The sequence below is a fragment of the Sarcophilus harrisii genome, chromosome 2 (assembly GCF_902635505.1).
Source record: "Sarcophilus harrisii chromosome 2, mSarHar1.11, whole genome shotgun sequence".
Lineage (NCBI taxonomy): Eukaryota > Metazoa > Chordata > Mammalia > Dasyuromorphia > Dasyuridae > Sarcophilus > Sarcophilus harrisii.
In genome coordinates, this window is record NC_045427.1 from 129,242,471 (window position 1) to 129,256,489 (window position 14,019).

General features: G+C 37.6%; 1 protein-coding gene across 3 annotated transcripts in view; it reads left to right on the forward strand.

The window, feature by feature from the left end:
* Positions 1–14,019, forward strand: part of IKBKB (inhibitor of nuclear factor kappa B kinase subunit beta) — a 71,253-nt gene that overhangs the window by 36,323 nt on the left and 20,911 nt on the right. For all 3 annotated transcript variants that reach the window (XM_003758032.4, XM_023494747.2, XM_023494748.2), the window contains exons 8-15: positions 202–326; positions 1,733–1,840; positions 5,918–6,047; positions 7,296–7,490; positions 8,839–8,953; positions 12,075–12,198; positions 12,447–12,598; positions 12,744–12,805. In XM_003758032.4, coding sequence (XP_003758080.1) covers positions 202–326; positions 1,733–1,840; positions 5,918–6,047; positions 7,296–7,490; positions 8,839–8,953; positions 12,075–12,198; positions 12,447–12,598; positions 12,744–12,805 — 1,011 coding nt within the window. The remainder of the gene's footprint in view (positions 1–201; positions 327–1,732; positions 1,841–5,917; positions 6,048–7,295; positions 7,491–8,838; positions 8,954–12,074; positions 12,199–12,446; positions 12,599–12,743; positions 12,806–14,019) is intronic.

Genomic DNA, 14,019 nt, shown 5'->3' on the forward strand with positions numbered 1-14,019 from the left:
ACAGGACAGTTAGGGAAACTGAGGCACAACACCTTTGCCCACTTCTGTACAAGATCAGGGGTGACATGGCACTTCTAGTACCTACCGAGGTACTCAAGAGGAGAATAAAAGTGGGGGAACTTGGAATGTCCTACCTTTCTCCATGAGGCTTGGAGGACAAAAGAGCTTCTCTGTTTCCAACTCAACAGTATCTCTTCTCAGGCTCCAGAGCTGCTGGAACAACAGAAGTACACGGTCACCGTGGACTACTGGAGTTTTGGGACCCTGGCCTTTGAGTGTATCACAGGGTTTAGGCCATTCCTCCCTAACTGGCAGCCAGTGCAATGGTAAGTGAGCAGACCTGAGAGATGCTTTTTCCTTTATCAACTATCTCCTCTCTATCAGCAGATACATAGTTGACCTTAAGCCTAAACTATGTCAATTTTATAAAAGTTCTCTGAAATTATTTTTTCAGTAGTCCGAGCAGTAAGTCTGCCTTATGCCTTTTTTTTTTCAAATTTTTGCATATCTGAATTTTTTTTTAAAGGCAAAAGTAAAAGTAACTTAGAAACTAAAATGGGATTTTCTTCATGATTTCATTTTATTGATGTGGTTGTTTTTTCAAACTGAGCTTCTGCTTTTTTGTTCTCCTCTTCAATCACAGATTCTCATATTAAAGCATGGAAATTGGCACAAACACCCCTTGACTATGTGAGACTGGGTGCTACAAATTTCTCAATAAACTACACGTAGGGATTGTTTTATGGTATTAACAAGACAGGTATTTTTTGAGTACCCATACTTTTACCATCTTGTGTTATTAATATTAAAACTTTAAAGATCCATATGCCTTTTTATTTTGATAATTTCTCACAATCAATTTTGTTTTGAATACAAAGGTTAGATGATACTGTGGAAGGAGCCTTGGGGTCAAAAGCTTTAAGACCAAAAGGTCTTAAACTATGTCACCTTGCTCAGACCAAGAAAATGTTAATAATGTAGATTAAATTTAAAAGTGTCCTGCGTACTTTTTTTTTTTTCTGGAGGCTAATTGTTAAACAATTACTAGCACCCTCCTGGGTAAAACCAACTTAATGAACCAATGACATGGATGAATAAAGAACTAGATGTTCTGAGGAATAACTGCAAAAAACTCTTTCCATGAATAATGCTTCCATATAGTATATCAAAGATAGCATCTTTTCATGATAAAAGAAGTAGATCATGATTCTTGTGAAAGAAATCAGTCTGGAAATGTGGGCTTTTTTCTTGGATACTTTGAAAGATGCTCAGTTCTAGAAGTATGAGAACTTCTTTCATGAAGCCAGATCTTAACTTCTCCCTGCTTCATGAGGTGCCATGGCCATTAACTCATTCCTTGGTGGGCATCCTTCTGAGGGATGAGCCTTTCTGAACTCAGCTCAGCCAAGTTGGGCTTCAGGGGCCAGACACACATTTTGTTTCTGGACCAATCTTCAAAGCCATCTACCCTTAAGAAGGCCCACTAGGGCTTGTGTTCCATTGACATAACTTCTAAGAACTCGGGGTCACCTCTAATTCGTGGTGAGGACTATAATGAAAATGTATTTCCTATATAGCTGCAAAGTAAAACGTAAATGGTTAAAAGTATCCAGGAAAGGCTAATGTATTTAGAAAAGTATCTGGCACATAGTAGGTGCTTAATAAATGTTGATTGATTAATTATACAGAGAAACACTGGATAGCCAATCATTCTTGGCAATTTTCTTTTTAGGCATTCAAAAGTCCGACAGAAGAGTGAACTAGATATTGTTGTTAGTGAAGACTTGACTGGAGGAGTAAAATTCTCAAGCAGTTTACCCTACCCTAATAACCTTAACAGGTGAGGTACAACATCATAGACTACATTTAGATCAATCATAGACCAATATCATAATACATCTCTCAGATATTAAGCATCCAAAATAAGCATCTGAACGACTATCTTATAATGGCCCAGAGTATAGGCTACTTGGGAGCAAAGATTGTTTCATTCTCTGTATTTATATCTAGTGCCCAGCATAGTGCCTAGTTCCTAGATGTTTAATATTTGCTTGTTGAGTGATTTATTGAACAAGTTTTATTCTCTTTCTTCTAGTTACTTAAGCAATCTATTTCAGGCTGTCACAGAAACCTCTCATTCATTCCAAAAAATACTAGTTAAACATTTACTGTGTTTTTTGCCCTGTTCTGAGTGAGGAAGGGGATAGAAGAATTATTACATAAATGGTTCTTCCCATCATGGGTCCTAAAATCTATCTGGGGAATAATCAGTCAAAGGTTATGAACAAACAGTTTTAAAAATAAAAATTTCAAACTATAAATGGCAACATGAAAATGTGCTCGAAATCATTAATAACAAGAAAAATTCAAATAAAAATAATTCTAAGATTTCATTTCATGTTATGCATATAGCGAAGTGTATAAAAGATGGAACTAGTCAATGTTGGAGGGGCTGTAAGAAGGCTGGCATGTGAATGCTCTTGTAGGCATGAAGTGGTTCACTCATCTTAGAAAACAATTTGGAATCGTATGAGAAAAGTCCATAGCCTTAGACTCCATGATCCCACCACTGGATATATACCCCATGGAAGTCAAAGACAGAAACAAAGGTCCAGTATATATTGAAGTATTCATAGCATACTCTGTGGCATTAAAGAACTGGAAACAAAACAGTTATCTATTGATTGGGGAATGACTGAAAAATGATGGTATTATGACTATAATAGAATAATACTGTGCAGTAAGAAATGATAAATATATCAGGAATTCAGAGAAACAAGGGAAGATTTGTATGAAATAATTCAAAATGAAATAAGAACGAGCAAAATGAGTAATATACATATTATATGTAAATGAGCAAGATCACTAAAAGAAAATTGAGTTGTGGATAACTGAAAAAGCATTGAAGGGTCTGAAAATCATATAATAGAGCACATCTCCCACTTCACACTTGAGAGGTGGGGAACTTCTGGGGCAGATATGGATATTATATTATATATATATATATATATATTTTTTTTTTTTTTGCTTAATTATTTCAATTTGTTGTAAGGGAAATTTAAATCTGGAAAGGATAAGAAATGACTATGATGTTAGATAAAAGGGCATCAATACAATGTATTTTTAAGAGATCTAATTGAAAGGCATCACAAGAAGTGATTAATAGCAATAGAAGAGTTAAATAATAGGAGATGTCAATAAGCAGTGATTGATACAAAACATATGTGCTATGAGATCAACAGAGGTCACTATGGGCTGGAGGTGTTTGGGAAAGCATTTTTTAAAAAGTTTTGTGGACATATTTTGTCTGCACATCATCTGAGTTTCCCTATACATCCCTCTCCCCTTCAGAGAGCCCTTCCATTGTGATTGAGAATTTTTTTTAAATGAGAGAGGGAGAGAAGAGAAAAGAGAAAGAGAGAAGGGGGGAGAAAGAAGGGAGGGAGGAAAAGAGGGAAGAAGGAGAAAAGTCCAACAAAATGAACCAACAAATAAGATCACAGATTCTGAGTTTAAAATATCCATAGGAGCTATCTACAGATGAGGAAAACTGAGGCTCATTGTCACAAAGCTAGTAAGTATCCAAAGAAGGGTTTGAAGAGATCATGTGCTGCTAATTCAAAATCCAGCCCTCTGTCCACAATCTTGCCTTTCCAACCAGGTCAGAAAATATACGAATTGTTCCATACCTATAATCATCCACCTCTTCAAATAAGGAAAGGAAGTAAATGCTTCTTTTCTTCTTTGAGGTCAGACTTAGTCATTCTAATTACACGATGTTCAGTTTTTGTTCCTTCTGTTTCCCATTTTTGTCATCTACTTATTTCACTTGGCAATGATTCCTATAATTCTCTGTATTCTTTATAATGTCTATTTCTTATGGTGCAATAAATTTCCTATTCCTGTGATAGGTGAAATCTGAGAAAACTGAGGAAGCAAAATTTCAAGCTTCTGAATATTCCAGTTTATTAAACAATGCATGTTGTGCAAAAGCACAACAAATCAGGACCGGGTCTCCTCAGTTTGGCACTGGATCTCAGATAAAGGAGACAGATTTTTATTCATTAAAAGAAAACAATCAACAGGATATAAACCAGGATACAAAATTGGGTAATATGGTTTCTAATTGGATTAGGAACTTTCTAAATTGGGAGGGAGAGTGTGAACAAGTGTAATTTCCTGAAATCAAAAAAAGAAGTGTTTCACTTTCCACTTTCCCAATCAAAGGAATAAAAAAGCAGTAACTGATTGACCAGTATATGACAAGTTTTCAGATAAGACATATGGGGTTGTTTGAGATGTATAATTGTGAGAAAACTCCTTGTATCAATCTTTGCATTTAACTGAGTTTCTGGTTGGCATAAACTAGGATCTCTAAAAAGCAGGTAGAGATGGTCCAGCTTCCCAGCCATAAAGGGATTGGTTCAAACAATTGAATAAATAAAAATATTGATATTTGGTAATCAATATGATCAATTATAGAGATAGATTTCATTTTGACAGAACAGACAGTTCTTAGCAAACACCCAAACAAATTCACCTATAAGATATACTGTGGGAAAGCATTTTGAGGGTTGAGAAGCAACTCAAGTTGGGTCTTCAGAAATGGATGGAATTTGGATAAATACAAACCATCTAGTTAGGAAGAAAAGTGGGTCAATATATCCAATAAAAAGAATAAGTAGAGTGAGAAAGGAATTGAGTCATGTCAAGAATTCAAGTACAGTATTGTATTCCATTCACAGTACTGCATTTTAGAAAGGACACTGATATGGTGAAGAACATCAGCATCAAGAGTTCTTAATCTGGAGTTCCCCTCCTTGAGTATCCATGGATAGCTTTCAGGGAGTCCATGAACTTGGGGGAAATTACATATTTATTTCCCTAATCTCTAACTGAAATTTTGCATTTCCTTTACTTAAGAATATTGTTCTGAGATGGGGACCATCACTTTCACCATACTGCCAAAGTGGTTCATATCATTAAAAATATTAAGAACCCCTGAGCTAGAAGATAGCAATACGGATAATCAGAGGTCTAAAGTTGATGTCATATGAGTTAAGTCAAAGTAATTGAGAATATTCAGCTTCTAGAGAAGAGAACACTTAATGGGAAAGATAATAGAGTCTGTAAGTGGTTGAAGGCATGAATTGTGGAAAATAGATTAGACTTTGATATGCTTGACTCTATTGGTGAGAATTAGAGCAATGGATGAACGTTTCAATGAGGCAGATTTGAGGCTAATTGTAAGGAAAATGTCATGTCCAAAAATCGATCAGCTGCCTCAGAAGATAATGAGTTTCCCTTTATTGGTGGTTTTCAGACAAAGTCTGCATGGTCACTTGATGGGCATGCTATAAGGGGGATGAATTTCACGAATGCATACCAAGGTCTTTCCTAGTCCCAGAATTCTGTGAAATGAGAGATTATGTTAAAATGGAGTACAGAATAAAAGGAAATATTGGTAGACATTGGAATGCCAAGAGAAGAAGTTTGGATTTGCTCCTATAAGCAGTGGGAAACACTGAAAATTTTTGAGCCTGGAAGTCACTTAATAAAAGCAGTATTTGAGTGTGATTAGTCTCAAGGTAATGTGCAGGATAGAAGAGAGGTGGGGAAAAATTGGAACCTGAGAGACCAGTTAGGGGGTTAATGTAACAGATCATATGTTTAGAGATATTCAGACTATTCTGTTGGTGAGGAATAATAACATCCTTCTTAGATTTATCCATTAATCTGTCTAACAAGTATTTATTGAAATGCCAGCTGTGTACATAATGTTGCATTGCACCGATAAGTCTGAAAGGCCTGGGAGGCTTGACCCTCTTCACCTTTTCCATAAATACAAGATGAGATTACTGTCAGGGATATGTCATCTTCTCCTCCTGTCTACTTCTTGTTCTTTTCTGTCTCTCAGTATTCTGATTCAGAGACTAGAAAAGTGGCTGCAGTTGATGTTAATGTGGCAACCTCGACAGAGGGGCATGGACCCTACTTATGGCCCAAATGGCTGCTTCAAAGCACTGGACGACATCTTGAACCTGAAGGTGAGTTTCAAAGTTACCTCAAAACAGAAAGTCTGCCTCCTCTGCAATCAGGAGCCTGAGCTTTATGATGTAACTGTGATAAAGCAACCTAAAGGAACTATGAGGAAAAAATTAGAAATTGTACAAGACTGGGTAACCAGTGAGGAAGCCTGTTTTCTCCATCTATATGATTTGAGTTGGTAAGGCTGCTGAGATTGGAGGAGGAGGAAGAGGAAAAAGAGAAGGAGGAGGAGAAAGAAGAAGAAAGGAGGAGAAGAAGGAGGAAGAAGGGTAGGAGGAAGAGGAGGAAAGGGAAAAATGGAGGAGAAAGAAGGGGAGGAAGAGGAGGAGGAGGAGGAAGGGAAGGAGGAAAAGGAAGAAAATGGAGAAAAGAGGAGGAGAAAGGGAAAAAATGAAGAGGAGAAAGAGGGGGAGGAGGAAAAAGGAGGAGGAAGAGGAAGAGTATTGGACAAGACTAGTGCCAAAGCGCAGGATAAGATGGAATACACATATCAACATGAAATGCCATAGTATCCAGACTATACTTCTGTCTAGCTGATCACAAGAGGATGGTGATCAATATGGTGAAGGGACTTCAAATTGTGCTATCAGAGGAATGGTTGAATAACCTAGGGATAGAACAAGCTTTCAATCTGGGGAAAATTAAATCCTTATCTTCAAATATCTGAGGGATCATCATGCCTAAAAAGAGGCAGAATCGAAATAATTACAAAAATAGTGAACATTTAAATAGGACTGACAATGTATCCTGGAAAGTAGGTACTATTATTATTATTCCCATTTTATAGATGAAGAAGCTGGGCTAAACAATATTTCACTTGATCCTTACATCAATCCTGTGAAATAGGTACTGTTATTCTCATTTTATAGAGGAGGGAACTGAGGCAAATTGGGTCAAAATGACTTAAACAGAATCTCACAACTACTAAATGCCTGATACCAGATTTGAACCTGGGAGCTCTGACTACAAAATATGATCTCCTTTTTCTAGAGGATGTCATCAAATGGGTATGTTACAGGGAGGTTTCAGGTAAGAGGATGAATTAAATGACCCCTGAGATCCTTCCTCCCAACATCAAAATTCTATATTCTAAAGGTGCATCATTGTTTTTAGGAACTCATGAAAGGCAGGTGAAAATTTGAGTCCTGGGGAAGAGTCCAGGCTGATAAATCAGCAGTGGTGGAAAACAGAGCAATGATTACTTGTCCTGTAGCTTTTCTCCATGACCTGTCACGTTTGGGTTGCAGTTGGTTCACATCTTGAATATGGTAACTGGCACTGTGTATACCTATCCCATAATGGAGAAGGAAAGCTTGCAGAGCTTGAAGGCCAGGATAGAGGCTGACACGGGCATCCCAGAGGAGGACCAGGAGCTATTGCAGGAAGCTGGCCTGGCCCTGTTCTCTGACAAACCAGCCATGCAGTGTATTGTGGATGGCAAGGTAAGCAAACCCCGAGGGCTTTGAAAAACAACGCTTCTCGTTATGATCATCATCATTATCATCATTAGGACTATTTTTACTAGTGAATCTAGAGGCGCTTTCACATTTGTCACCAATTTGGCAGGCGCCCTACTGAATTTGTGATATTTATACTCTCCTCTTCTGTTTTGGAATAAGATGCCTCGCATGGCAGGATTTCCTTGAGACACAAATACTTTGTTTTGATTTCTGACTCCTGGGTCATATCTCCTATCAGACATATTCTTCCGGCAATTATTCTTATAAATTTGCCTTTATCCTTCTAAAGGAAATGGTCAATTAAAAACTGTCTTATTAAACACTTATTATGTGTTCCATGCAGTTATATTGTAAATAAAAACAGTTAAGTTTAGAGCCCTACCCATAAAGACCTCACAGTGACCTGGGGAAATAAAATAAATGCGTGTTAAGTAATGATTTTTTTTTTAAAAATTGTTTATTTTTAATTTTTAAAAAATTTTGAGCTCTAAATCTCCTTCCCTCTAGCTTTCCCCTTCTCATTGAGAGGGCAAACAAGATGATATCAATTATACATGTAAAATCATGTAAAACATATTTCTATATTTGCTATGTTGCAAAAAAAAAATAGAAAGAAAACAAAATGGAAAATGTATACTTCAGTCTGTGCTTAATTTGTCAGTTCTCTCTCTGGAGGTATATAGCATTATTCATCATGGGTCCTTTGGAATTATCCTGAATCATTATATTGATTAGACTAGCCAAGTCTTTCCCAATTTATCATTGTTAGAGTATTGTTGTTAATGTATACAATGATTTCTTGGTTCTGTTCACTTCACTCTGCATTTAAGCAGTGATTAAACACAAATGTGTAAAAATTAAATGCCAAACGCTAAAGTTCACTCTTGTGGGTCACTTTAAAATTTGTAAAATACATTAATCTTAGGATCTAGGCAGTATAATTTTTTTAAATGGATGAAGAAATTGATGTCTAGAGAGATGAAATAATAGAGCATGATTGGGGTACAAGCAAGACTCAAGCTGAAATTTTCTTATTCCTAGATTTTCCATGAGACCTCTATAGTAAGATGCAAATAAGGCATATGGTACAGACAAAAAAAAAAAGCAGAAAGATTTGGAACAGAGCTGAATTGTTGTTGGCCAGAGTTACCAAGAAAAGGCCTCATGAAAGATAAATAGAGAGTATATATTGGATAAAGATTATAGTGTTCAGAGGTAGCCAGAGACCACATAGGTGGTGATTAGAAAACTCACTGCCATGTATGCCTTATTACATGAAGGTAGGGTATTTCATTCAAGAATATCCCATCTTGTTCTTGTCCTTTTGCAGCTAAATGATGACCGAATATTGGACATGGATCTCATTTTTCTCTTTGACAACAGAAAAATCACCTATGAGACTCAGATCTCCCCGAGGCCCCCACCAGAAAGCGTCAGCTGTATCCGTAAGAAAGTTTTCCTGTTCTAAACCATTAGTTGTTTTCATTAAGGCAGAATCTGAGAGACATGGATATAGTGACAAGGGTTGAGACTTAAAACAGAACAATTAGATTGTATGTACTCAGGGCCAGCCACTAGCCCTTGGGATGGGACAAGGGTAGTCGATAAATAGAACAGTGAGAAGATTGCCTTCTCAGAAATAGGACTTAAACCCAGAAGCTGCTGAATTGATACTCATAGGGTTCTTTCAAAGGCCTGTGGTGACCTGGTGAGAGCATTTTGTCTGGGCTCCTGGCAGTGAAGAGGTCTCTTAACAAGTGGAGTATGTGACCAAGCCATTGCTACCCTAAGAAAATGCACAGGCTTTGTTTGACATAAATTGTCATTTACTGCACCTTTTCCTTACCAGTCCATGGTGTTTTATTCTGTGAGGAAACTCCTCTGATGCTCTAGACGCAGGTCACCCTCTCATAGCTCTGGCTGGCCCTGTGGACTGGTAACTTCTTAACTCTTAAACCCTTCAGTATTTATATTTTACAATCAGGGCCTAAACCACAGATCCTTTTTCCCCTGTGCATGTTTCCTTCCTCCTGGATTGTTTATGGTCCCTATCATCAGCATCCTGACCTTCCTTCCCAAAGGTATAGAATCCATAACAAATATGCAGAGAGCTTTGAAGTAAATAAATACTTCAAGTTCCCTCACACACCTTTTTTTGGATAATGGAAGACTCATTTAATCATCTCCTGTAAGCAGGCAAAAACTATACATTTATAGAGCCTGTAATTTCAAATAAGTTTAAAAATTAATCAGACTCTATGTGTGTGTATGTGTATGTGTATGCACTTGTAGTTTTTTCTGAGGACATCTTCAAATCAACAAATATTTATTGAGGCAATATCTATGTACTCACATTAGTGTTTGGTCGATCAATCAATTATTGTCTGCTTTATGCCAGGAATTGTGTTTGGTATTAGAGCTACAGAGACAGAAAATTAAGTTGTCCCTGACCTCAGGGAGCTTAAATTCCATTTTATGATAGTCAATAAATAAGCATATATTTTACTAAGCTCTGGGGACAAAAGGAAAAGCAAAGCAAATAGTCTCTAACTTTGGGGAACTGAGTGTCCAACAGGGAAGATAATATGAAAATAACTATAGTTAGCCTTTCTACCTCTTAAGGTTTAGGGGTGTGGTACTGCCACGATCTGGAAAATTTGTGTACAGTTTGATGGCCTTCCCTTCATACCAGTGAATTTTTTTCTTTTATGGGATGTTTATAGTCCCTTGTTATAAAATTTGGGTAAAATTAGGCTCTGTGTCATCTGTTGGCCTTTGCTTGTTGTCTGTGGCTTCAATAAAATTCTCCCAAAATTCCCATTTAATTTCTTATGCCAACCCACAGCATATTAAAACCATAATGAGAAAGTCAGGATGTAGAAGGGATAACTGTAGCTGCATTCAAGATAAATACAGAGTAAATAGAAGATCCTCTTAAAGGGAAAGGCAGTGACAGTCAGAGTGACAGACAGGAGAGTGAGATGAAAGAACTGGGAAAGGACTTCTGAAGAAGGGAGGATTGATTTGACGCTGGAGAGAAGTCAGGGAAGTTAGCCAGAGGTGAAAAGAAAGCATTTTTGCCATAAGGACCAGCCAGTGCAAAAGCATGAATATGGTAGATGGATTGTCTACAAATAGGTTGTAATAGGAACGGCAAATAGGTTAATTTATTAAGTTAGTAAAATGTATGGAAAAGAGCATAGTGTAAAGAGATTGGAAACATAGAAGAGCCAAGTTGTGAAGAGCTTAAAATGCCTAACAAGGGACTCTGTATAATAGCTAGCATTTATATAGCTCGTTTGCAAATCACCTCACATGTGTCATCTTATTTGATCTTCAGCAATCCTGTCAGATAGATGCTATCCTTATCCCCATTTTGTAGATGGGGAAACTGAGGCTGGAAGTATTTAAGTGTTTATGTAGCTAAGTAAGTGTCTGAAGCAGATTTGAATGTGGGTCTTGTCTCCAAGTGCAACATTCTATCTACCATCCCACCTCACTGCCTCTGCATTGATCCTTTTGGTGGTGATAAGAAAGAACACTATTTCCTTTTTTAAATTTAATTTTAATAGTATTTTATTTTTCCAAATACATACAAAGATGGTTTTCAACATTCAACCTTGGAAAACCTTGCGTCCCAAATTTTTCTCCCTCTTCCCCTAGACAGCAAGCAATCCACTACAGGTTAAACATTTACAATTCTTCTAAACATATTTCCAAATTCATCATGAAAAATCAGATCAAAAAGGAAAAATAAACATGAGAAAGAAAAAGAAACAAGCAAACAACAACAATAACAAAAAAAGGTGAAAGTACTGTGCTTTGATCCACATTCAGTTTCCATAGTTCTCTCTCTGGATGTGGATGGCTCTTTCCATCCCAAGTCTATTAGAATTGCTTTGAATCACCTCATTGTTGAAAAGAGCCAAGTCCATCACAGTTGATCATCATATAATCTTGTTGTTATGTACAATGTTCTCTTGGTTCTGCTCACTTCACTTAGCATCAGTTCACAAAGGTCTTTCCAGGCTTTTCTGAAATCAGCTTGCCAATTTTAGAACAATAATATTCGATTACATTCATATAATGCAGCTTAATCAGCCATTCCCCAACTGATGAGCACCCACTCACTTTCCACTTCCTCGCCATTACAAAAAGGCACATGCCTTCTTTTCCATACATGCTCCCTTTTCTGACCTGCTAATTGCCCCCAAAGAATTGCCCCTTCTGTTCCCCCTCTTCCGTAGAGATATGAATAGACCCATCTTAAATCCCTGTAGATTTAAATAGATATACTCCAGATTGCTTTATTTATTTATTTTTAATAAAGAAGTATATAACATTAACCATCCCTGCCCTCAGGAGTGTGTGGTCTCTTTGGAAAGATGGAGCCCACACAGACGGCCAGTTAATGACCCCAAAGCTGAGCCATAGTTTCCCCCTCACTCCCACCTAAGAAAACATTGGATTCCTTGCCTCCTGTGTGGTGTGGAGAGCCAGTGGGGATCCTGAGCCCGGAGCCCAGAGAGGGTTTGCTATTGGAGTCCTGTTTGTGTCTGTTTCCAGTTCAAGAGCCCAAGCGGAATCTCCCTTTTTTCCAGCTGAGGAAAGTATGGGGTCAGGTATGGCACACCATCCGGACCCTGAAGGAAGACTGCAGCCAGCTGCAGCAAGGCCAGAGAGCTGCCATGTAAGCCCCTCCCTGCCCTCCTCTTTTAAATGATTAGCCCCTGTCCCATCTGCATGCCGGCTCTGCCCCCATCATTGCTGAGGTTCAGGAAAAGGAAATTTCCTAGTGTCCTTGGTAAGAAAAGATGACTCGAACATCCTGAATGATGGGCTGGATCCCCCATGGATGAAGGATGGAAACCAGGGGTTTGGCACCTGGGGAGCGTGGCAAGTGGGAGGCTAACGTTCTTTTCTCCCTGGATGCTGCAGGATGAACCTCCTCCGAAATAACAGCAGCCTTTCCAAGATGAAAAACTTAATGGCGTCCATGTCTCAGCAGCTCAAGGCTAAGCTGGATTTCTTTAAAACCAGCATCCAGATTGACCTGGAGAAGTACAGCGAGCAGACCGAGTTTGGGATCAGTGAGTGTGGCTCTCTTTGCCCTCAGCCAACCGGAAAGATCATTGCTCATCTTCTCTTATCCCTTTTTTTTTTTTTTTTAAATAATCCATCCTCATTTTCTGGCTGAAAACTGAGTTTGTTGTCTCTGTCCAATTCCTTTTCCAGCGTCAGACAAATTGCTGCTGGCCTGGCGGGAGATGGAGCAGGCTGTGGAGCTCTGCGGACGGGTAGGAATACTAATTTTAGGTTTAATCACTTTTTAATTTCTACTTTCACATCAGATGTTTGGGCAGCATTGTCCAAGAAATGTCAAGTTTCCATTGCCATGCTGAGTGACCTTGGCTGGGGAATGGCTGGGAGGACGCGGATAGCCGGGCCGTGGGGGCCCCACTGTGGCCAGATGTAGGGCTTACACCACACTCGGATGTCGGGATGAATTAAGGAGTATGGCAGAAGACAGGTTACGAGTTCCCTTTGGGGAAGCCAGTAAACCACAACTACATCCAAACATTTTGCTTAATAATAATAACAATAATAGATATTTTGCTTAATAATAATAGCTAATCCATACTAATATTCCATGTACAAATAGTACAAATGTACAAATATCTCATTTGATCCTCACAACAAAGTGGTGGGATAGGTGCTATAATAATAATATTATAATTTATAATATAACATATATTATATTGTTTTTATATTATATAAAATATAAAATATATATTAATAATCAGGATAAGAATAATAGCTAACATTTATAAAGCACCTACTATGTTCTAGGCACTGTGCTAAGTACTTTACAATTATCTCATTTGATTCTCACAACAAACTAGTAGGGCAGGTGCTATTTCCATATCCATTATGATATAATAATCATAATGGTTAACATTTATAGCATTTTATAGCATATATACTATATGCCTGGACAGTGATGATCATTTTACAATTATCTCATTTGATCCTCACAACAAAGTGGTAGTGTAAGTGCTATTACCACATCTATTATAATAAGAATAATAGCTAAGCATTTATATGACACCTACTATGTGCCAGGCACTGTGCTAAGTAATTTACATTGTTTTATTTGATCCTCAGAACAAAGTGGTGGGGTGATATTATTACGATACTAATAATAATAATAATAATAATAGCTAAAATTTATATAGTACCTATTATACATCATTGGACATGTTTGCTTTGTCAGTCAGTCATCCTTAGCTCTTTTTCATTTTTTATAAGTTAGGGTTTAATGAAGGAGTGGTTTATCTCTACAAATAACTGGTTTGTTGTTGTTTTTAATAGGCATTAATTAAAGTAGAAGAAAAAAATTAAGTCATGACCCACACCCCAAAAACGCTTTCCTATGAGATCCAATAGTACACATCATTAGCCACTTTTGATAGATAAGACATTTATCTTTTGTGGAATGCTCAAGACTCAA